The sequence below is a fragment of the Peromyscus californicus genome, unplaced genomic scaffold, assembly GCF_007827085.1.
Source record: "Peromyscus californicus insignis strain IS unplaced genomic scaffold, ASM782708v3 Scaffold_2__1_contigs__length_46816999, whole genome shotgun sequence".
Classification (NCBI taxonomy): domain Eukaryota; kingdom Metazoa; phylum Chordata; class Mammalia; order Rodentia; family Cricetidae; genus Peromyscus; species Peromyscus californicus.
The window spans coordinates 254,081-278,221 of NW_026294540.1; the positions used below are offsets into that span (position 1 = coordinate 254,081).

At 43.1% G+C, this 24,141-nt stretch overlaps 2 protein-coding genes across 4 annotated transcripts in view; one reads left to right on the forward strand and one right to left on the reverse strand.

Annotated features, from left to right (window-relative positions):
- The window catches only part of Ankle2 (ankyrin repeat and LEM domain containing 2), a 29,278-nt gene extending 17,934 nt beyond the window's left edge, over positions 1–11,344 (forward strand). For both annotated transcript variants that reach the window (XM_052754854.1, XM_052754855.1), the window contains exons 8-13: positions 2,543–2,715; positions 3,998–4,104; positions 4,599–4,789; positions 7,983–8,601; positions 9,224–9,355; positions 9,577–11,344. In XM_052754854.1, coding sequence (XP_052610814.1) covers positions 2,543–2,715; positions 3,998–4,104; positions 4,599–4,789; positions 7,983–8,601; positions 9,224–9,355; positions 9,577–9,799 — 1,445 coding nt within the window. In that variant the 3' untranslated portion in view covers positions 9,800–11,344. The remainder of the gene's footprint in view (positions 1–2,542; positions 2,716–3,997; positions 4,105–4,598; positions 4,790–7,982; positions 8,602–9,223; positions 9,356–9,576) is intronic.
- A 2,081-nt stretch (positions 11,345–13,425) lies between these two features.
- Positions 13,426–22,322, reverse strand: Pgam5 (PGAM family member 5, mitochondrial serine/threonine protein phosphatase). 2 transcript variants are annotated; one of them, XM_052754857.1, is made up of 6 exons: positions 22,068–22,322; positions 19,238–19,416; positions 18,056–18,181; positions 17,884–17,972; positions 17,656–17,786; positions 13,426–14,727 (listed from the first exon to the last, which is right to left on the reverse strand). In XM_052754857.1, the coding sequence occupies exons 1-6, from the start codon at positions 22,256–22,258 to the stop codon at positions 14,577–14,579; spliced, it is 867 nt and encodes a 288-aa protein (XP_052610817.1). In that variant the 5' UTR covers positions 22,259–22,322; the 3' UTR covers positions 13,426–14,576. The 2 variants fall into 2 exon arrangements, with proteins under 2 accessions (XP_052610817.1, XP_052610816.1); XM_052754856.1 differs by having other exon boundaries at positions 17,656–17,789.
- Positions 22,323–24,141: the final 1,819 nt, after the last annotated feature.

A 24,141-nucleotide genomic window follows, 5' to 3' on the forward strand; every position in this document is an offset into this window, starting at 1 on the left:
CGGGAGTTGTCTTGTGGCAGCTTTCACATTCTAGACTTAATGCTTCAAGGAGCATGCTGTGGGACTGACTACCTTACTGCATGCTGCCCCACCATTCAGAAGAGACCCACAGTTGGATAAATAGAGGGAAGGAATACACAACATCCTAAGGAGATGAATAGGGTAAAAAAAAAAAAAAAAACTAGACACAAGCCCACCAAGAGCATGAATCCAGTTTTGTTGACGAAGTGTTGTGTTTTTCTCCAAAGCGCTGGGGACTGAACTCAGGGCCTCAGGCATGCTGGACACCTCTACTTTGGTCTACCCACAGCCTCTACAGACAAGCAAGAGTATATATTCCTGGAACGTTTTAGTATGCAAAGCCTTAGGCATTAAATATATACACATACACACACACCCCAAAATATTTAAGGATTTGAGTATTCAAAAGAAAAGTAAACCGTATTTTATGAGTAGGTAGGTTATACGTGAATTTTGTTTTTTAAAATTTTTTTATATTTTTTTTTATTTATAAGTTTTCTTTTTCCGTACCAACCACAGTTCCCCCTTTCCTCCCCTCTTCCCATTTACTCCCTTTCTAAAAGACAACCATTTCAAAATCCATGAAATGGAAACAGGTAGAAATCTGTCACTTATAAAAATCTCATCTCATAGGTATGTGGTATCAGTCATAATTTCAGATATTGAAATGTTAATAAATACATTTCTCTGGTTGATTTTGTTTGTTTTGAGACAGGGTCACGCTATGTAGTCCAGGCTGGCCTCAAACTCACAGAGATCAGCCTGCCTCTGCCTCCAGAGTGCTGGGATTAAAGGCCTATGCCACCATACCCAGCCATTTCCCTGTTTTTAAAAAATTGTTTTTATTTTATGTTCATGAGTGTTTTGTGCGCGTGCGCGCGCCCTTTATCAGTTGCCTGGTGCCCACAGAGAGTAGAAGATGGTGTTGAACTTAGTGCAACTGGAACTAGACAGTTGGGAGTCTTCATGTAGATACTGGGAACCAAACCCTTGTACTCTGCCAAAGCAGCAAATTCTCTTAACTGTTGATTTCTATCTCTATCACTCACTTTGGTTTTTTGATATAGAATCTCATGTAGCCCACCAAGCTGGCCTCAAACTCCCCAAACTCAGGATGACCTTGATTGCTGATCTTCTTCCCTTCGCCTCCCAAGAACTGGGATTGTAGGCATAAACCACCACACCCAGTTTTAGGAAATGCTCGGGATTAAACCTGGGGCCTCGTGCATGCTAGGCAAGTAAGAAATGTTAGATATATTTTAATGCTGTGGGATTTTTTTTTGGAGCTGAGGATCGAACCCAGGGCCTTGTGCTTGCTAGGCAAGTGCTCTACCACTGAGCTAAATCCCCAACCCCGAATGCTGTGGTTTTTACTATGCTCTGTGTTAACATTCTTTTAAGTGGAAAAATAAAGATGTAAAAGCTATTATAAGCACTTGAAATAAAAAATTCCCAGGTAATTGTGAGCAGCATGACAGGCTGATATTCCAGCACACCCTTTTTTTTTTTTTTTTTTTCGGTTTTTCGAGACAGGGTTTCTCTGTGTAGCTTTGCGCCTTTCCTGGAACTCACTTGGTAGTCCAGGCTGGCCTCGAACTCACAGAGATCCGCCTGGCTCTGCCTCCCGAGTGCTGGGATTAAAGGCGTGCGCCACCACCGCCCAGCTCCAGCACACCTCTTACCTCTTCTACACATGAGAAACTGAATCAGGGTGGAAGGAAATGTGACCTCTGTGTACTAAGCTCCTTCTTTGTCCTAATCAGACTCCTGGCTCCAGACTTCTAGCTTCCTTGGGTGTCTGCTGCTTGCCCCTTCTCTCCTTACTTTTGTTGTTGTTAAGTGTTTTTGTTTTGTTGATATTCAGTGTGTTTCAGGACAAGAAGTCAATGGTATATTTTATAGGTGGATATACAGAAAAGAGTTATTTTTTTGTGGTAAGAGAGATGAAGACCTTAGGATAACGTAGGAGAAAGAAAAGATAGTTTGACTCCAGAAGTTTTACCACAAAGTAGGGTTGTCTAAAAGTAGTGACAGATTGGATAATTTTTAAAGAATTACATGATGCCTTCTAGATTTGAAGTCTTGGCAAAATAACATTGGTAAATCATTGAACAAAATGGGAAATTGAACATTGATTAGAGGCAATATGGGATGGGTCTGAATCTTACTGACCTATTTGTTTGCTCATAGTTCTTTTTACAAACATGTACTCTTGGCGGCTCATGTAGAAGTAAGAACTTGAATACCATTAAGTATGCATCTTCATTAGTAATCTCAAAGCCTTGCAAGATGTATCATCATCTCCATTGTGAAAACAAGGATCAGGGGAAAAATCAAACAAAAACCTGTTTTAGTAAAGAATGGAGATCAGGCTAAGTAGTTGCTGCCACAAATTGGTCTTGGCCCCCAAACCTATAGTTTTACTTGGTCTCTTCTGTCTTTGTTTGCCTTGTTGTTCCCCCAGACCCATACTCAGACCACACAAGTAGATGCTTGTGGCTGACATTTATCTCCTCTTCAGGTCACTACTATGTGCCACTTCTGAGAGCAGAAGACACTTCTTCTCCTGTCATTGGGGAGCTATGGTCCTCAGACCAGAGAGCTGAAGCCTCTAATGCTGACCACTGTAGAAGTAGCCCCAGAGATCCTGTGATGACACTGAGAGCTTTTGTGGGGCCTCTAAGTCCATCCAAGGTGAGTGGTCAGGGACGAAAGTTTTGGGATTGTCCTGGCTATCTCTACATTTTAGGGTTTGGTGCTCCAGCCTGTTGTTTTGTTTTAGTTTTGGAGATCAACTCATGGAAGGCTAGGGCCATCTTTATCTGAGACTACCTCTGATGAAGTGATAAGGAGGACTTAGAGTGGTTTTTGTTGTTGTTGATGTAGCCAAGGAAGGTGTATTGGAAGCCCAGGTCTCCTGACATAGTAGTGTTTTCCTGGGCAAGCCCCTTTTGTCCCTTACCAGTCTGTTGTGACTTGGGGAGCTCCACATTTACAAATTCAAATTCTAGACTGAGCTTCCTACACTTGGAACTTCTACCCCTTCCTTCATGTTCCTGAGTTCCTGTGATATACCTGTCTTTCTTTGAGGCCACAGCCAGTTGAGCTCTGTTCACACATGAGATTGTCAGGAAGTTTATAATGATGGAGTTTGTGGATCACAGATTATACATGCTTATATGCCAAATTTACAATTGATGGCTTTCTCCAGTGATACCTCACTGACAATGTATAAACTATTATTTAAAACTCTAAATAAACTGGTTATGGTGGCACAGGCTATAATCCCAGCTTCTTGGGAGACTGAGGCAGGAGTACCACAATTTGAAAATCAGCCTGGGTTATACATATAGTCAGACCTTGTCACAAAACAACTTTCTAAATAATTCACAAGAATGGAGCCATTCCAAATGATCTCAGACTGTTGGGATTAGAGCTGTGTTTTATGCCTTCTTAGCACGGTAGGTGATGTTAGACTGTTGGGATTAGAGCTATGTTCTATGTCTTCTTAGCGTAGTAGGTGATGTGTTAGTCTCATAAATGAGCTACAATAAACATACAATTCCAGTAAGGATTATTTATGACAGATTGATGTCAGCTTCTCTTCTATATGTAGGGGAAATGGGACATGTACCAGTGACATGGAGGTAGACAATACCTGTTGTTCTTAGGATGAGGCCTCATACTTGGGCCATCTTGGGCCAGATCTGACCCTCAACATGGGCCAGTACAGAAAGGCACCTCTCCCTTGTATCACTTTTCCTGGATAGTTATAAACAAACATCTACCTAGGAAAAGTCACACAACCAAACCTCCTTCCCCTGATCCTGTGAGGTCATGCTCCCTCTTGGCTATATAGTAGAAATGGCTGCAGAATCTGTAAAGTGGTAGAAAGCTATTGAGTCTGTAGTGTTGGTTCTGAGTCTCAGTTGAGCTGCATGAAACAGCCTGTCTTCCACTTTTTTTTTCCCCCTAGGCTGAAGATTTTCGAAAGCAATGGAAAACTCCACCTCGAAAGAAAGCAGGCCTCTTCCACAACATCAGAAAGTCTGACCCAGAACGAGGCATTGAGAGAGTGGGAAGGTATTTACTGGACCATGACTGATCAGTTGAGCAAAGTGTGCTGTGTGGTTGTGGATAGATGATAGAAAAATATTAACTGTGAATACTGAAATGTAACAGTTCCCAGATGGATTTACTGGGAGCTGTTAGAACCTTTTTTCAAAGTATGTGCCAGTTTGACCCTGCCACAGACTTTGCCAAACAAGGACATGTATTAGGCTTTGCATGTCACTTTTTGCTGTGAAGTTGGTATGAGTGAGTGTACACTAGGATTCCATGAGTGAAAGTCACTTGATATATCATAGAGTTGCTCCTCAAAGGACATGGCAGGGTCTTACCAATAGGGGAGCACTAGAAAATGTCCCAAGTTTAGGGTAAAATAAGATACTCAAAATTAGAGTTTTGGTACTTCGAAGATTAAGTGCTATTTTCTGTGTACTCAGTTTTTTTTGGTTTTTGGTTTTTTGTTTTTTTCCTGTTTTCTCAACTGGTTAATTGTGTTTTATTTCTTACAGGGAGCTAGCTCATGAGCTGGGGTACCCCTGGGTTGAATACTGGGAGTTTCTGGGATGTTTTGTTGATCTGTCTTCCCAGGAAGGCTTGCAAAGACTAGAAGAATACCTTACCCAACAGGAAATGAACAAAAAGGCTCAACAAGAAATAGGAGAAAATGAAGGCTGCCTTCAGGACAGAGCCTTGGTTTTTGGTAAGCAAGTGCAGGTCTGAGGTGTCTGTGGGTTTTCTTTTTCTTTTTCAATGTGCTTTTACTATAAAAGCAGATCTTTTCCTCAAAGTCATGTCAGAAAATGTGCATATAGTTGTGTTAAAAAACAAACAAAAAGGCATCACAGAAAACTGTGTGTCTGAGCACCTATATGTATATACAGCTATATGAATTGTGTTGTATGCATATAAAGTACATAAAAATACAGAATCACAGCAAGCAAAGTGGTATACAGGTATAACTGAAAAATGTGGCATCCTGGCAAGCAGTCTGATGCTTTTGGCATTGTTTCCTGACCTAGATATACCTTATAGTTGAATACAATGTGTAATGTCAGGAAAAGGACAAGATACGTTCCACAATACTGGACACTGTATTTTGTCAGTCACTAGGGTGCCTTGAGCAAGTTAATGGAATGCTTAGAAAAGGTTAAACTGAGTACAAAAAAACATAAAATAGGTCGTAACTCGCCAGCACCATTAAAAAGGGAAAATTAGTGTGTTGTATATAACTCAGTGGTAGAACATGTGCTTACCATGAGTAAAGTTCAGTCCCCAGCACTAGGAGGGTGGTGTGAGGAGATATTAAAGTTTTTAATATTGTAGGGAAAAAGGCAAAAATACCCCCAAAATGAAGTGGGAAAAGAAAAATGCTCTTTAAAAGAAGTAAAAACAAGCTGGGTAGTGATGGTGCACACCTTTAATCCCAGCACTAGGGAGGCAGAGGCAGGTGGATCTGAGTTTTGAGGCCAACCTAGTCTACAGAGCTAGTTCCAGGACAGCCAGGGGTACACAGAGAAACCCTGTCTCGAAAAACCAAAAAAAAAAAAAAAAAAAAAGGAGGAGAAGGAGGGAAGGGGAGGGGGAGAAATACCTTAAAACACCCTAAGCCATGATTATAAGATCCTAGTGTGGAAAGGTTCCCACCTTACCAAAGTAAAGGTGCTGTACAGACTGGGCTGGCAGTTTATTCGACACAGCTGGAAACCTCAATGTAGCTTACTTCACCCTGCAGTTGAGGACTGACTGAGAAAGTAGTTCTATCCTTAGCTAGAAAAATCATGCTTTTGCCGGGCGGTGGTGGTGCAGGCCTGTAATCCCAGCACTCAGGAGGCAGAGGCAGGTGGATCTCTGTGAGTTCGAGGCCAGCCTGGTCTACAGAGCTAGTCTAGGACAGGCTCCAAAGCTACAGAGAAACCCTGTCTCAAAAAACCAAAAAGAAAAAGAAAAAAAAGAAAAACCATGCTTTTAAAGTTATGTTTTAAAGAATGGTGAATGATGTGAACAATTATAGAGTGGTGTACAACAATGTGTACAGTTAATGGGGAAGAAAACGATATAATTCAGTATATTCACATAATATTAAGTTTCAAAATATTAAGATGACTATAGCAACATTAGTTGCACCTCACTTGAAAGTTTTCCAGATGTTTTACAACTAGCATATATCTTTTTTTTTTTTTTTTAATTTTAATTTCCATGTGGGTGCTGGGATTTGAACCAGGGTCCTTTGGAAGAGCAGTCAGTACTCTTAACCACCAAGCCATCTCTCCAGCCCCTAGCATATGTCATTTTTATAGTTAAAAGAAAACTAAAATGAAACCAAAAACTAGTAAATTAGTGCTCTAGAAGGGAGCTGGAAGAAGAGTCTTCACAAAAGTCCTCCAGCTGAATTCTTCCCTCCTCTCCCTTGTGCTTCTGCAGTTCCCACATAGAGTGCCACCCTCCCTGGAGAAGAATTGGCTTAGAGTTGTTGTTGGTACAGTACCACTTTACTTTTACCTCAGAAAAACTTTCACTGAATCAGAAATAAAACTTAAGTATTAAAATGAATCAAACTAAACATATTATAAACTAACATTATAGGCACTAATACAAACTTTGTTAGTGTATTAGTGCCTATAATGTTAGTGTTTGAGAGAGAGAAAGCAGGATTAGAAGTTCAAGGCAAACCTCAGCTACACAGTGAGTTTGAGGCCAGGCTGGCAGGCTGCATGAAACTCTGTCTCAAATAAATTTTACTGGGTGTGGCAGTTATTGCCTATACTAGAATTTTGAAGGCAAGAGGCAGGAAGAGTACAGTGAGTTGGAGGCCCGCTTAAGCTACACAAAATCCGAGAATAAAGTAGGGAGACCCTGTCTTAAAAAGAAAACAAACAAAAAAGTAAAATTTTAAAGTCAAGTAGAAACTTTGTAATTACTAGAGCTATGGGCCCCCAAAATAGAAGTTAAACAAATGTATTTTAAAGCTTTCTAAATTAAAATTGAACCATTGGCCTATAAAGCATTTACTTTGCAAATTAAATTTCCTGGAACAATGTGGGGAAGGAGGAAGGACATGATCTACACCATGTAGAAACAAGTTAGTGCCTTGAGATGTCTTAGCAGATAGAGGTGCTTGCTACAGAAGCCTGGTGACCCAGGTTCAATCCTTAGAACTCACATAAAGGTAGAAGGAGATAACTCCATAAAATGGTTTGACTTCTAGTCTCATGCCACTTTGTTCACACACATATACCCACAGCACAGAGATTATGTGCATATACACTCATAATGAGTTTAAGAAACAACCTTGAATATGGAGAATAGTGCTGGAGTGAAGGCTGTGCACATGGGCTGTGGAAGAAGCTATACCAGCCTGGGAGTCAGTGCCAGGGTATGGCTTCATATACTCTGAACCTATTGTTCATGAGACTATAAGCACTTAGTTAATGTCAAAAGAGTCCCACGCATGTACCATAGTTACAGCAACTACAGTGTTAGTCTCAAGTTGTTGATATATTTCATTTGCAGAATAGAGACATGAAGCAGTTTTTCATGTGTTTGTCCTACACAATATTTCTGGAGCCTTATCAAGTCACCTTGTGGGAAATTGGCCACAGGGCCCTTGTCTTAAAACCTAACCAGGTGTTTGGTTTTTCGAGACAGAGTCTCTCTATGTAGCTTTGCGCCTTTCCTGGAACTCACTCGGTAGCCCAGGCTGGCCTCGAACTCCCAAAGATCCACCTGGCTCTGCCTCCCAAGTGCTGGGATTAAAGGTGTGCACCACCACCGCCCGGCCTCCTAACCAGGTTTTGAATTAGTCATTTCTTGCTTGAGTTGAAGGGTTTACATTGAGTGAAGGCTCCTTCCAGTTATATCCTGCACTCTGATATACTGCTTTGTTGCCCTCACAGGCAGTGGAAAGAAGTACAGCAATTCCATCTCTGTAGGAGCATTTCTAGATGGGGATGATGACATTAGCTTGGAAGAAATTAAAAATCAGCAAAATACAGCTCAAAGTCAGAGTCAGCCCACAACCAATAAATTCCAAAACTCTGAATGTAGTTCCCTTCCCTTGGGACAGAAGGTGGACCCTGGAGAAGCCTCAGTTGGATCTTGCTCCCATAACAACAGAAATGGGCTTTGTCATCCTCTGAACCACAGGACCACAGGTGGAAGCGGGGGACCAGAGGCCACCAGTGGGGAAGAGGCCCTTCCACTACCTGTTTCTGCTTTGACTCTAGAGTTTGATAAACTGAATTTGCAGACTCTAGGAGATAGTCTTATTGAGACACCAAATAAAAATAAGATACTGGCTTCAAGTAAGGATGTAGTAGGGAGTGACTTGCTGGTACCTCCTCCTGCAATATCGAGACTTGAAAATAACCAAGTCAGAACCAACCATGAAGTGTCAGAGGCAATGGCTGAAATGTCTTTGGATCCCAACAGCCCCCAGCTTGGAGGTCAGGCTAGTCTGGAACCTGTGTTCTCATCTGCCACGGGAGATCCCACCAGGAGGCTCTTCCTTTCTGGGTAAGTTAAAGCTTGTAATGAGTGTGTAGTTTCTGAATATTCTTCCGAGGTCTTCTATATGGATTGTGCTGATCCAGTGTCAGTAAGGGTATACCAACAGAATGATTTGACTTGCCCTATGTTTAAGACTCAAAACCATGTTAATAATGAGGGCACATGATACTACAGTGGAAGACCCAACTTGTCTTGACCCTTCCATACAGCACTTACCTTGACCAGCCCTGGCCCTGCATACCAGCATTCCTCCCTCCAGTTTAGGCTTTCTGATACACAGGTGGTTTGGTGATTAATATACTCAGCCCAGATTAGTTCTTTTTCTTTTTTCCACTTTTTTTGTGCATGTGTGCCTGCACATGATTGCTAGTGCCTGTGTAGGCCAGAAGAGGGTGTTAGATTCCCTGGAGCTGAAAGTTACAGGCAGTTGTAAGCCTTCCAGTGCCGGTGCTACAAGCCAGACTCCCGTCCTCTGTAAGACCAGCAAGCACCCTTAGCTGCTGAGCCATCTCTCTAGCCCTTCCAGATTAGTTCTTGAGTTAAATATACAGTGATACCTTAAAAATCTCTGGGCTTTTTTATTCAGTGTTTCTACTTTTTCTTACATCTTTTCTGTTCTGCATTCTAGAGAAGAGCCATCAAAACTAGATCGAGATGTTTTAGCAGCTCTTGAGTGTGCCTCTATTGACCCTGGCCTGTACCCAGCTGTCCACAGATGGAAAAGCAACGTCCTGTGTTACTCACCCTCGGACAGACAAAGGTACTATCAGAACATCAACGTGTAGAGACTGACAGGGTTATCATGCATGGGTGGCTTTCTCACAGTGTCAAAGCTAAGCTGTGTAGCTTCCCAATGCAAGCCTGGCCTGTATCTTTATGTAGATGTGGTCAGAAAGGCAGGTGTCCATTTGTTTTGTTCTTAAATCTCTACTCTGTAGATGTGCTTTTCTGTGGTAACGAATCTCTTTTTGGTTTCTGTAGTTGGCCAAGTCCTGCACTGAAGGGGAAATTCACAACTGAGCTGATGGATCTTGGTTGCTCTCACAGCTGCAGTTCAGGGCGAAGCAGTCCAGCTGGTAGCAGCCCCAGCAAGCCTGGCCACAACACCTCCTCCCCTGGCCTTCACAGCCCCGGTCGTTACAGTCCAGCACATGGGAGCCACTTCCAAAGAATGGCACACATGGCCCGACTTGCAGCTCTGTAGAGCCAGCCAGTATGCTCACTCCTAGGTCTCATTTACTTCTTTGTTTTTAAAAGAAGGGTGATATGTTTATTGGTAAAAATTCTATGAAAAAAAAAATGTATTCTGAATAACTTCTTAATCCTCACTTTGAGGGTACCAGAATTTTAGAATATACAATGTTATGAGTAAAACTTAAATTTGCTATTTTGGAGGAAGTTAATGAAAGCAAACTCAAATCCTAGTTGTTTGAAAAGTGTGGCTGTAGTAATGATTCAGACGTTTCAGGAGAAAATTTCAGTTGACTTAGGCAAGTGAGGTGTTGCTCTAATAGAGGCTGGCTACCTGTGGTGTTAGCAGAGCTCTAAAGTACCTGTATGCATACCCACTGTTTCTGAAACAGATGAATTTTGTGTTGTCTCATTCTTTGGGTGGGAGCAGTTTTCTGATATGCAATGGCAAAAATCTGTGTTTGTCACTTAATCCTAGTCGTTCCAACAGTGAGACAGCACTTTAGTAGCCATGCTCAAAACACTGCTAGAAGATTAAAAAAAAAAATTACGTTTTCTTGTGGGGGCAAAAAAGGTTATTAAAACCATCGGGAGTCATGCCAGTAATCACAGACAACTCACCAGCAATAACTAAAACAATTTTTATTCCTTAGAACTTCCATGTGCTTTGACTTAGTTGTCGGTGTAATGATAATTAAGTAATGTAGAAGTTTCCTAGTCTTAAAACTTTTCCTGAGACTTCATTGAGCATGATTACGTGACAAATATATCTCATATTTTAGAATCCATTTAAAGAACATTACACTACAATTTAAAGCTTGAAATTTGAGGTCATTTCAGTTGCTTACAATGTTTACTTTGCCCTATCCCTTGTCATTAGTCCCAAGAGATCTGTACAGAGTGTGCTACCCACCCTAAGGTACAAAGGTAAAACCACCTTGCTGAAGGTAGGTCCTGGCTCTCTGGTGCACCTGCTTTCTCAAGGGCAGTACTATTCTATAGACACTTACTTACATTGCTTAACCCCAATTGAAAACTATACCACTGATTTTGCCAACTTCAGTGCCTTTTGTGAGTCATTTTTAATTTTCCTGAGCTTAGATTTTGAGATCATACAGTGCCACAAAATGGGTGTTAGATTCATTTTTGTTCATAAAAATTTTGGCTGGGCATGGTGGCACATAACTTTAATCCCAGCACTCAGGAGGCAGAACTCTGTGAGTTTGAGGACAGCCAGGACTACATAGAAAGACCTTATCTCAAAAAAACAAACAAAAAATAATAATAATAATAAAAATTCTGAGTTGAAATGTTTAGAGTTTTTTAAAGCTTATTTTAATGTGATAAATGGATCAGAAATATTAGAATTGAGATTTAGGACTTTGGATTCAAAGTTTATTACTTGGAGTGTTTTCATTCCCGGTGTAAGCAGATGATATATAAGTGTAAGACAGCCAATATCGTGACCTGAAAACAATGTCATACTAAAAGGATTATCTTTGTTCTCAAAAGAAACCAAAATTCACACATTATATTCAGCTATGATCTTGTTTTCTTACCTGTTTGCCTGTTTTGGTTTTTTTTGGGGGGGTGGGGGTTGTCAATACTCAAATAAAAATTGAAGTACTAGTTTTGTGCTAGCTTCACAGACTAGTTTTACATTTGGGTGGAGATCAGAAGACAACTTTTGGGAGTCGGTTTTTATTGCCTGTAGGTCACAGGGATCCAACTCAAGTCATTGGATGGGACAGTTTTATCTGCTGAGTCATCTTGTTAGCCCATTTCTCTTTAAGCCACCTTTACCACTAGTGTGTAGAGTATGACACTCTACTGTTTAATGAGTCATTTTTACACAGTGCTTTCAGAAAGATCACTTAACAGACAGAACTCCCTTTTTAGTAAAACTGTAAGCAGTATTTTCATGGAAAAGTACATTAATTTGTGTATCACATTGATATTTGTGAGGTAGTCTTACAATGTTACCTCAATGGCCTTGAACTGGACAGGTTTACTTGCTAGTTTTTGGTTGATATTCGATTATACATCAGTGGAAGGCCTGTTTTTATTAACAACCATTAGTTTGTAATGTGTGATAGGGGTATGTAAGGCATCCTTCCTGAAGTGCCATGGTATGGATGAACTTTATTGAACTTTGTAATAGAGACAACAGAAGTCCCCATTGTTCGTTTCTAGAGAAGAGCAGAGTACAGTGTTGAAAATTAGTACCAGATGCTATTGAATAGTTGGATCTTTACTGCTTTTAGAGGAAATGGTTAGTACTTTGTCTTCCTGAGTTGGGCCTTGCTTGCTGGGCTGTTGACACACACACTTGTTATGTCAAGATCTAGTCATTTTCCGACTTTAAAATTATATTAGTATTTCTCATTTATCTCATAGGAAAACATTGGGATGAAGTTAAACACAATAGTCAAGAAGAATCAGTGGCACAACATTCCCACCACTTGATTAGTGTTTCAGAAGTCTTTAAATAACTGTCCCAAACCAAGGAATATGGTTTCAATATCCAGCACCACAAAAACATTTTCTATCACGTCATTGGGCCTCTAAGACACCCTGGCCCCAGCCCTCCCTAATACAGGGTTAGTGGGCACTCACTCCTGCCCAATATTCACAGCATGTGTAGGCATAGGCCATAAAGAATCTAAAACTTCTGAAGAGTTTCATTTTTAAGAAAACAGGTTATTCCTGGAATGTACTTAGCTCTTAAATTGAGCCAAATGCTGCATTCTGGTCATAACTTTACAAAATCTAGAAACCCAATTTCGCATGGTTGGTTTCAAATCTAACAATTAGTATGGTCATTTTGGTGGTTGTGCTGTACTTCATTCCAATGTTTTCCTGTGAGACAAATGAGAAATAACAGTATAATTTTAAAGTCAGAAAATTAGATTTTGACATAGCCTTGTATCAGCAGCCCAGCAAGCAAGGCCTGACTGGAGAGTCTTTGAAATCTATTGGATCACTGGTATCATGACCAACCAACAAACTTCTGCAGGCCTTGATCCAGCTTCTTGTCCCTGCTGTTCAGTATGTCTTCCATCATTCTCAGCTATCACTTTGCAGTGTGATTTTTTTTCTTTTTTTGACTGGTGATAAGGAAAATTGGGATCTGAAGGGATAGGGCAACTGACTAGGAGTCGGGCTCTCAGCTTGCAGGATCATTGCTGTTATAAGTGATCACGATGTCTTGCAGATGACTGTCAGCCTCCAAGATATATAACTCATATACAAGTAGGTGGCCTCACCTCAAAGCTAAGTCTTGTTCCTAAAATACTGCCAGTCCTTAAAGATTATGGAGGCTGTACCATGTGGGGTATACTCTTAGTACACTGACTCCCTGTAAAATGCTTTTACATTCCCATCAGGTCAAGTGAGGAGCCTTGAGCTTTGTGTTTAGAAGTTAACAGCCTGGCATGCCTCCTTCAACTACTACTAGAAAGTGGAATGTGGGTAACCAAGGTTACCTCCAAGTAACACCTCTCAGGCCTAGTGTTGAAAAGGAAGCATTGTACCTTCTGTGGGAGGTAGTCCTCCAAGCAGGATGCCTAGGATAGAAGACACTGAGAAAGGGCTTCTAATTATACCACTTTTTTTCTTTAAAACAAACAAACAAACAACAAAGAAGTAAAATTTTATTACATACTTGTTTCCAAACAGGACAGAGAGATGGGTCAAATATTCCAATTCATTGTATTAATTACAGAAAATGCTCACAACCACTTCATAAAAACTGTATTGGGATTTTTTGGGCCAGGTATGATAGTGTATATCTACAATCCCAACATTCAAAAGACTGAGAAGGGTCTTAAGTTTGAGGCCAGCCTGGGCAACAGTAAGATCCTGACTCAAAAAGCAAAAACACATATACACAAACCAGTTTTTCACTAAGTTATCAGAATATCTGGAGTAAACACATCATTTCTAAATAACCTAGCCTATAAGCCCAAAGGTTAACAGTAACCAGTAGCAAACTAAGTCATTCTGGGATAGTCTTGTTTATAAGACTTGGTCTTTCTACAGAGTTCAGGCTAGCAAGAAACTCATGATCCTACCTTGGCCTCCTAAGTGCTAGAATTACAAGCATATGCCACCTCATCTGGTCAGTCTGGGCTACTTCATTGCCTCTAAAGAACCTCTTACAGGGATGTCATGTACTTGCCATATAGAAGCCACAGCCTTTCTGCAACGCCACTTCTTTCATGCCTTGTATCTACCTTATCGGAAGCCAATTCCTTTGCCCTTCAATTCATTTAGATGCAGTAGACACAGGATCTCTTAATTGAGCTGACAAGTGGGTTTTCAAAGCAAGAGCCCATGTGAGGAAAATTTTTTGATAAATATTTAAGCAACAAAAGTTCCTAGATTGTAGTATATGAAACAATGAGTTGTAAACAACCACCATACTCCTGACAGGTTTTCTGCCAGAGCTTATGGGTTGTTCAGTTGATCTGCTGTAATCACCTGATACAGCACTGGTAGGCCAGTTCAGTCCCCATGATATGTCTGCTTTCTACCCCAGAAGGTTCCTGTCTACACCTGGTAGAGCAATGCTAGTGGTAATGGTAAGGTAGGAAGCTTTCAAAAAGGCCATCTAACCCATAAGTTGCCTTCTGCAGCCTGGGCCAGAAGTAAGCACCCAAATGTAACACTGAGATATCCTCTTCCTGGAGACAAGGTGAAGCCACAGCACAGTCTGGACGGGAAGACAAGGAAGGGAAGGCTGCAGCCAGGCCACCAGCAGAGGAGAGGGTGCAGTCCTACACGCAGCCTCAGGACCGGGTAATCTTGTCTGGGGGCATGAACCCCGTGTCCCCAAGGGTCCTGAGCGCAACACGACCGTTGGGTCGGATCACCAGGTGGGTGATGCTGCCGTTGTTGAGGGACAGGCGGAGCCAACCTTCCGGGGGAAACTGCAGTGCTCTGGGGAGAGAAAGATGATGATGCCAGCAGAAAGCTCAGGCTGGTACAGAGCTGCTCTTGGGTCAGGCAAGGTTGACAGCCCGGTACATTCAGCTGGGTAAGTAACTGAGGTGGTACTGTCTTCAGGGAAAGGATTCTCAGGGGGAAAGTCTCAATAGTACACTAAATAAGGATCTGACCTGTGGGGACAAGGCCTTAACCCAACTAAGTCAGAAATGTACTCAGAGCTAATGATATCAAGGTTGCTTTGCACTGTAACAAGAAGCATCCAAATTTGTGCTAGAAGTATTTCTGACAAGACTTGGCTAGTCTTCCAGCATAGAAGTGTAACACATGACCCCTGCAGCCCCCCCCCCCCCCCCCCGTGCCTTTTTTCCCCCCCAAGATGGGGTTTCTCTGTGTAGTTTTTTCGCCTTTCTTGGAACTCACTCTGTAGCCCAGGCTGGCCTCGAACTCACAGAGATCCACCTGAGTGCTGGGATTAAAGGCGTGCACCACCACCGCCCAGCTAGGATTTCCTTTTTTAAGGGCACAAGTATTGGGTTAGACATATGGATCAACAGTTAGGAGCACTTGCTACTCTACTAGAGGACCAGAGTTCAATTCCCTGCACCTATGTTGGGCAGCTCACAACTAATACCCCAGTTCCAGGGAATCACTCTTTCAGGTCTCTAAGGGCACCTACATGCAGACCACACACACACACACACACACACACACACACACACACACACACACACACGAGTATTTGATGAACAGTTTGATGTCGTCTCTGCCATTTTCTAGTAATTGAGTGTGCTGTGTCCTCAGGAACTAGCCTGAGTTGAGTCCGACACGTGACTACCAACACGTGACATTTCTTGCTACTGGGTTTGTCAGTTATAAGTTATAAATACTATAAAAGCCCTGTGATGTGTCCTAGCTAATACTGAAAAGGGACCTGGTTACACCCCCCCCCCCCAATGTTTTTAAAGGGTTTTATGTAGCTCAGGCTGGACTCAAACTCACGCTGGGCTTCTGTGCTGCTACACAAACCCAGCTCTTTGTACATACCAGGCAAGCACTCTACATTGAAGCTACATCTCTAGCCCCATCTGCTGAAACACTGTATGCATTGTGGTGGTCTACTGCTTAAAAAGAGCTTCTAGATCCTCACAGGGCTATACAGATTTTCACATAAACAGGTTCCATTTGTTTTATTTGAGACAGAGTCTCACTGTGCAACCCCTGGCTCACCTGGAACTTGCTATATAGAACTGGCCTAGAATTCACAAAATATATATAGTTCTGGGATAGAACTCACAGAAATCCACCTGCCTCTGCCTTCCAAGTGCTGGGATTAAGGTATGTGGCACCACATCCAGGTCATAAATGGGTTACTTTATATAAGGTATCACTGTAATCCTGGCTAGCTTGGAATTCACAGAGATCTGCCTAACTCTGCTTCCTAGGTGCTGGGATTAACAGTGTGTACCACCACACCTGACATGAAGTACATTTTTAAACAATAAAGTAGACCTGTGAGATGGCTCAACTTGGGCAAAGGCCCTTGATGTGCAAGACTTGTAACTTGGGTTCAGTCCCTGGAACCCACATAAAGGTAGAAGGAAGGAGAGAAGTGACTCCACAGAGTTGTCCTTGATCTCCACACAAGTTCTATGGCACACATAAAATAACAATTTTTAAAAATTAAAGCTTTTTCTTTCTTCATGTAGAAAATCAAACCCAGGCTCTTATACATGTCAGACCAGCTATTTACCACTAAGCTACACCTCAGCCCAGACAACTATGTAGTCTTACTGTTACTCTTCACAACTCAGGATGATCATTCCTGAATGGAACTAAGAACTCCCTGCTTGTCCTCACAGTGTAAGTACTCCTCCCAAGCTCCTGGTTACTTCTTCCTGCATTTTCAACATTAATGTCAGTTTTCAGGGACTGTTTTAGAATATAAGATAATGAGGTATAAAACAGAGCACTCCTGGCTTGTTCACATGTTGAGAGAAAAATATAGGGTGTATCCTAATAAGCAGTTGGGACCATATCATCATAGAAGCACCTGTCCACCACACCACCCTCCTTCCTACTGCCAGTTCTCAGTCTGATGTGGAGCTCCAGGAGCCCAGTAGGAATTCCCAGCTTTCCAGCAACCATGTATTTTCTTGGGACTGATGCTCGCCTAACTGACATGAGGTTCCCTAGTCATCCCTGGGCTGCTGGTCAGGTGTGATGGGAACATACATCATGGCACAGGTGACAATCCAAGAAGGGAGCAGGCTACTACCTTGGCACCCGTAGAAAAGTGGCTAGAACAAGGGCATGCAGGGAAACAGCATAAGCCTGGAACATTCTGCTGTTACAGAAAGTGAAGAAAAATTCAAAACACAAAGCAAATGAGCAGCAAACCAATAATCATGATGGTCATGATGTACAACAGGTGATTGTGCACATGTCTAATTACATGTACAGAACTAGCAGACAAGTATCCTAACCCACAAGGTGCCCACACTGTTCACAAACACAAACATGGAGAAAGACAGTACTTAGAGAAGTTCTGATAACAACAGGATGAAGGAAAATCTCAGAACAAGTCCAGTGCTGATGGCTGCTGGCAGCATCCACCGACAGGCAGTTGGAAGAAGTGTTTGGAAAACAGGACTCTGAATGATCCTAAGACACTCACCATTCCCATAAGGTAGTGGAGGCCCGAACACAGCTCCTTGACCATGTACACTGTCATGGCCAGTTTCACTAGGGCCTACTACACATACAGCAGAGGAAGGCGAAACAGAAAGGCATTCTACAGACAACTGAGTCAAGAATGAGGAAGCTCCCAGGCTGCGGAAACCCAAGGCCAGAAAGGATGGTGGCAGGGAAACTGGATGGTAACACAGGAAGACATACATGGGCATTCTTAATGGCACTTACCTGCAGACGATATAGCGGATGACATTGGCATGGCATATGAAGATCTCATAGCTGTCCTCTTCCTGCTTGGCATCAGCTCGGTGAATGTAGTTCCTGAAGGCAGCCTCAATCCGGGCTCCATCTTCATAATACTGCTAAGAGCAGAGCAAGGAGTTGTCAGTGTGGAAGTAGACAAGGCTAATGGCAGGCCTTGCCCTAATCCAGTGGCACAAGGGATGGCATTTTTACCACAGCCTCTGGCTTCCAGTGAGAGACAGGTGGATCTGGTTCAATAGGGGCACCTTCCCGTAGCAGGTCTGTGCTGACTCTGGAGACACCTGGAAAAGAGCAGATCCCTGTTGAGCAATGTATCACCAAGAGTGAATCTATACCCTCAGCATGTTAGGCAACCAGCACTCACCTGGCAGGTGTTTACTGATGATGTCTGTGGTCTCTACAGCACGGGTCATGGAGGAATGGACAATTTTATTGAACTTTAATCCCAGGCTTGCGAGTCGGAGCCCCGTAAGTTCAGCCTGTTCCCGACCTTGAAGGAAAAAGTAACTGTGAAAATTATATACCAGAACCCTCCACTTACTGAATAAACAATGAAATACCATCAAGCACTACGGAAGATGTTGTCCTCAAAGGCTCAACCAGGGTCAGGTCCTCAGGAAGCAAAGAAACAATCGACCCCAAGGAAAAATGTACCTGATTCAATTAGCAACAGTGAGTTCACTTACCAGCAGTGGAATGTGAACCCTTTGCTATTTCTCCTATTTTTACTCAAGTATGTTCAAAATCAAGTTCTAATTGGGAATATAATATAGCTTACTGGTAGAACAATTGCCTAGCATGCAAGACCCTGGGTTCAATTCCCAGTACTGGTAGGGGGAGAACAAAATCAAGTCACAGCATCACAGTGGCCCACTGTCTTGTGACAATTAGACAACATGACAACACCAAAAACAAAAAACAAAAAACTGAACTGGGCCTGGTGGTGCAGACTTATAATCCCAGCACTCAGGAGGCTAAGGCAGGAGGATTGCCATGAGTTCAAGGCCTGCCTCATAAAACACAAACTACAAACTGATTCTTAGGGGGTCACAAGAAGGAGACACCAGTATTAAGTATAGATGCTTTTCCTCAAATGTACTTTAGCATAGGCCTGGAAATACTACAACAAATCTTTTTTGTTTTGAAAATCATTTTCTGCTGGATATGAGAACATGGCTCCATCACCACAGTGATGACCTCATTTTCTGCTTGTTCCCAGCTGTCAAAAGCAACGCCTCAGGTTGGTGGCAAAATCTGCTAGAGAACACGCCTGGAGACATATTACCATCCAACTTTTGAATATATGTACAAATGGGAAATATGCTATCCAAACAAGAAATTGTTTAAAATATAAATGCACACTACCATGTATTCATGTCTCCACCTACTTGGGAAGCAAAGCAGGGGTATCAGGAATCCAGACTAGCCTAGACTACATAGTTGAGACTCTGTCTCCATCACCACCATGCTGAAACCAGGAAAGAAGAGGAGAAGGCCTATATCCCAAGTTCAGCTGATAACTTCAAGACCATTCAAGGAGTCCTACCTAATGGGGTCAGAGTGCGATCCTTTTCCAGGGAGCCATCCACATTGTACTGGGAATGCCGGATGAGGAATATGTGCCTTGTAGCCTTTGCCTTATAGTGGTCCAGCCTGGATGCCAGTTCTTCTTCTCCAGATTCCACATTCCTCTTCTTCAGGTTAATGAGAGACAGTGGCTCTCGCCTAATTGTAAAAGCATGTCTTATAACCTCTTGTCCAGAACACCTTTCAGTACTTGGGAAAAGGACGGGGAAAACCAAGTTCAAGGAGGCCAGCCTCACAGAGCATACCTGCACTCTTCACCCAAAGACTAGGCAAAAAAGTGATGCAGCAGTGGGCATAACAGATATGTGAAGCCTACGGTTCACACGCTTGGTGAAGATGGGCTAGGGTGGTGGCTCAGAAGTTAAATTGCTTGTTAAAGTACAAGCAGGAAGACTGGAGTTCAGAAGCCACATAAATACTGGGTAGGCAGAATGGCCCACCTATAATTCCAGCCTCAGAAAGTGGAAACAGGATCCCCAGGAGAAGCTGCCTAGTGAGATTATTCATATTAGCAAGTTCTGGGTTTGATTGAGAGACCATGCCTTAAAGGATAATCTAGAGGCATGATTAAGGAAGAATCTCGATATCTACCTCAGGCTTTCACACAGACCCACACACGTGATCTCACACACATGCACATGAGGGGGAAAAACTGTCAATAATGCTGCAAATATGCAACCAGGTGACAATGAGAGGTTGTGAGACTATGGACAGCTGCACTTGAGTAGAGCCTCGGACTGTACTGTCTGTATGGATCTACTAGTTATGGGGTTGTTTCATTCATCGTTTATTCATTTTGTTGTTTATGAGACAGTGTCTCTCAGTGTTCCCAGGCTGAAATCACAGCAATCCTCAGGTTTACCTGGATTACAGGTATGCACTAACATCCCTAAATTAAATTAAAATACTAGACAGGAGCCCTGGGCTATATTTTCTCATAGTACAAGTACACATGGGAAGCTAAGGCAGAAGGACCACAAAAGGCCAGTTTGAGCTATCTAATAAGTAAATCCCACACTCATCAACCAGGTATCAGAATATTCAAAAACATTTGCACCTGTACTAAACAGGCCTTTTTTGTCTTGTAATTTTTACCTTAAGCTGTATAATTTAACAACTACTTAGGTGGCAATTTTATTGTATTAAGTATGATAAATAATCTAGGGATGATTTAAAGTATACAGGAGACCTCTAGGTTATCTGCAAATACTACACCATCTTGAACATCCACAAACTGGTATGTTTAGAGATCCTGGAACCAATCCCTCAGGATACAGAGGGACTACTATAATTAAATTAAAATTAAATAAAAATAGAGCTCTTTTCTAAGTCACACTAAGCACATTTTAAACATTTCAGTCACTGTGGTAGTGGCCATCACAACAGTTGAGGACTGCAGTTAGTGGACTGGGTATGTAGGAGCTGAAGAAACTGAAGCAACTCAGTTAAATGGAGGAGGCAGGAGCCAGGCGTGGTGGCGAACACCTTTAATCCCAGCACTCAGGAGACAGAGGCAGGTAGATCTCCTAGTTCAAGGCCAGCCTGGTCTACAGAGCGAGTTCCAGGACAGCCAAGGCTCCACAGAAAAACCCTGTCTCAAAAAAAAAAAAAAAAAAATTGTAGGAGACAGGAACAGCACACATCAAGCCTGCCAAAATTACAGCAATCACGGAAGAGGAAGGTGGAGAGTGTGGCGGCTCAAGCGTTCTCTGAACAGGCTAACCTGGGGTGTTAGTCCCATATAACTGCCAAGCCAAAGTCTTGTTGCAGATGCAGGAATGTGTGGGGCTGGACCATACAGAATTTGGGGACTACTGTCACAGAGGAAGGCCCACCAGAAAAAAACACCAAGTGGATATGCCCACTTCCTAGTCCCTTCCTGCAGTTGCTTACCCAACTGTGATGCATCCTTCCTACCTAACAAAGATCCAGTCACTGTACCGGTCCATCCACGCATCAGATATGGCAAGCAAATATAAAACAATGTTTTTGATTGTTTTTTGAGACAGGGTTTCTCTGTGCAACCCTGGCTGTCCTGGAGCTCGCTTTGTAGCCCAGGCTGGCCTCAAATTCAGAGATCCACCTGCCTCTGCCTCCCAAGTGTTGCGATGAAAGGCATGCACCACCACTGCCTGGCTCTATGAAACGAATTTAAATCAGGTAACCTTTTTTTTTTTTTTTTTTTTGAGTCAGGATCTCTATTTAGCTCAGGCTGTCCTAGAATTCAGAGATCTGATTGCCTCTGACTCCCAGTGATGGGATTAAAGCCGTGTGCCACTATATTGGGCTTCCATAGGTAACCTCTTAGTTCTAAGCACAGGTTCTCTGACCTCTGAGTGAATAGCATGCTTGAAATCCCAATTTTCCGCAGGCTGCAGCAGAATTTGTGAGGACAAGCTGGGCTATATATCAAGACCCTGACTATATATATATACACACACACACACACACACATATATGTGTGTGTGTGTGTGTGTGTATATATATAGTATACATATAAATTAATGTAATCCTTTAGAATTTCAGACCCTCAGAGGATAATGGTCCTTGGATACAGACCTTCGGGAGTATTGTCTCTGAACAAGGACTTTCTGAGGAATCTATCGGGACGGGTATAGGTACCCTCGGAGGGATGGATGGTCGAGGCACTGAGACTCTTGGAGGACGCGTCGTCCTGGTACTGGGGCTCTCCAAAAGACCAGCCGCCCAGGCACACACAAACTCTAGACCCACCCTACCGCGATGGACGGGCGGAACCAGGCCCGAGCTCCACCCTCCCGTCCCTGCACCTGTCCCAGTTGGAGTCCCAGACGGTGGGCCCGGGACGCGAGACTCCTGTCCAGATCGGCGGCTCGGTCGCGCGCGCGTCTGCATCTCCACCGCCGCGCGGCTTGCCCACTGCTACCGCGGAGAAGAGAACAGCGGCCGAGCCACCCGCCAGACCGCAGGCCGCCAGCTGAAGTGCCTGCCGGAAAGCCATGCCTCAAATCGCGCGGCCCGACGGCAGGACGCCAGGGACACACTTCCGCATGCACCCGCTTCCGGCTGGTGGAAGTTCCGCCCCACACCCCACCCCGACAGAGCAGGAAACGCGGACTGGAGTGCCACCTGCCGGTAGTCTCCAGGTGGCAGGCGTAGGGGACCTTACTTTGGTGGGTGAGTCCCCAGGGGATCAAAATCTGGCATTGGGTTTAGGTGAACTGAAAAATCTCAGGTTTGGCTCTTGCTCTAAATCTAGAGCTTTTGTCCTCTTGTAATCTGTAAGTGTATGCATACTGTTCAACTATCAACTTTCACCTCCAGAGTTCTTTCCATTTTCCTGAACTAAAACCTTCTGCATTAAACTATCAATTCTCCATTCCCCACACCTAGCCCCTGGCACCTACCGTCCTGCCTCCAAGTTTTACTGCCCTAGTTGTTATTGATCAACTTACCGGGTCCTTCTGAGTAGGAAAGTGGTCCATCTGCTCTTCCAGTGCTGGCAGTTCTAGGACATGTTGAGCCCGAGACCAAGGGACTACACTGGCAGGCCCAGAGGCTGACAGCCTTTATTACCTTGGGCTTTACCCAGCAGCAGGCCCAGCACTTGGCAGCTATTACAGTTTTTAGCTTTGAGCAGTAGAAAGCAGCAGCAGGCATTTGATAATATTACTGCTCCTGGATGAACCTCAAACCTCAGGCATTCTCAGGACCCTTGGCCTTTGACAATCTAAACCCTTGGCTAATACTACAGTGCATTTCCACTGACTGGGAAATGTGCCTCGGTCCACTTATATAGAGAGAATAGGGGTGTGGCAAGGGTCTTAGCACCAACCCGCCGTCCTTCATGAATGTTTATGTCAATCAGAGGCTTCTGTGCAGCCACCAAGGAAGTGCTCCCCCTCTGGCCTGGGTTCGTAATTATGGCAAGGTCATGGGTGTTCACCGCCATGCTTGTCTTGCTCACAGTACTACTTTCCAGTGTCAGTGGGTGCTGTCTGGAATGGTCATGGTGGAGCAAGTCTTCAGCTGAGGTTGTGGTGGTCCACTGCAGCTGAGAGGTGTCTGCACAGTGGGTTCCAGTGTCTAAACAGCTCATGAGGGCAGTGTGGCCAGTTGCCCATAAAAGGCTGCTTTCCTGGCACAGTTTCAGCCAGGCACCGGAGCAGGACCTGTTAAATGCTTTAATACTTCATAGAAAGTATCAGTAGGGTGTGTACAACAAAGGCTTAACAAAATCTCAACACTGAACTAACTAGCATTTACAGTATAGTTCTTATTTACCAGTGCTTGCTTACTGCCGCAGTGTCCCTTGGGGAGGTAGGTCTCACTCTGATCTGTGTTCTAGGAATCTTAAATTAATTGGACTCCAACAGTCTGTCCTTTTGTGACTGGATGTCCTTTTCTGTTTTTTTGTTTGTCTGTTGTTGTTTCCTTCTGAGATAGGGCCCCACTATACTACATAGCCTTGGCTGGCTTGGAGCTTACTATGTAGACCAAACTGGCTTCAAACTGACAGAGATCCACCTGCCCCGAGTGTTAAAAACGTATTAAAGGATTAAAGGCCTGTGCCACCAAACCTAGCTTATGTAGCTATTTTGAGCATTAAATTTTTTTTTTTTTTTTTTTTTTTTTTTTTTTTTTTTTAGATTTATTTATTTATTATGTATACAGAAGAGGGCGCCAGATCTCATTATAGATGGTTGTGAGCCACCATGTGGTTGCTGGGAATTGAACTCAGGACCTCTGGAAGAGCAGTCAGTGCTCTTAACCTCTGAGCCATCTCTCCAGCCCTTGAGCATTAAATTTTTAAAGAAATAAATATGATTCTTCATCTCAAGAAACTGCTCTGATGGGGGCTGGAGAGATGGCTCAGAGGTTAAG

Coding starts and splice junctions, on each gene's coding strand:
- Pgam5 (XM_052754856.1), bottom strand. CDS start 22,258: ATGGCTTTCCGGCAGGCACTTCAGCTGGCGGCCTGCGGTCTGGCGGGT. Junction 18,182..19,237: donor TCGCACTCTGACCCCATTAG/GTAGGACTCCTT, acceptor TTTTCCTTCAAG/GTCGGGAACAGGCTGAACTT. Junction 14,728..17,655: donor ATCCGCTATATCGTCTGCAG/GTAAGTGCCATT, acceptor TTCTCTCCCCAG/AGCACTGCAGTTTCCCCCGG.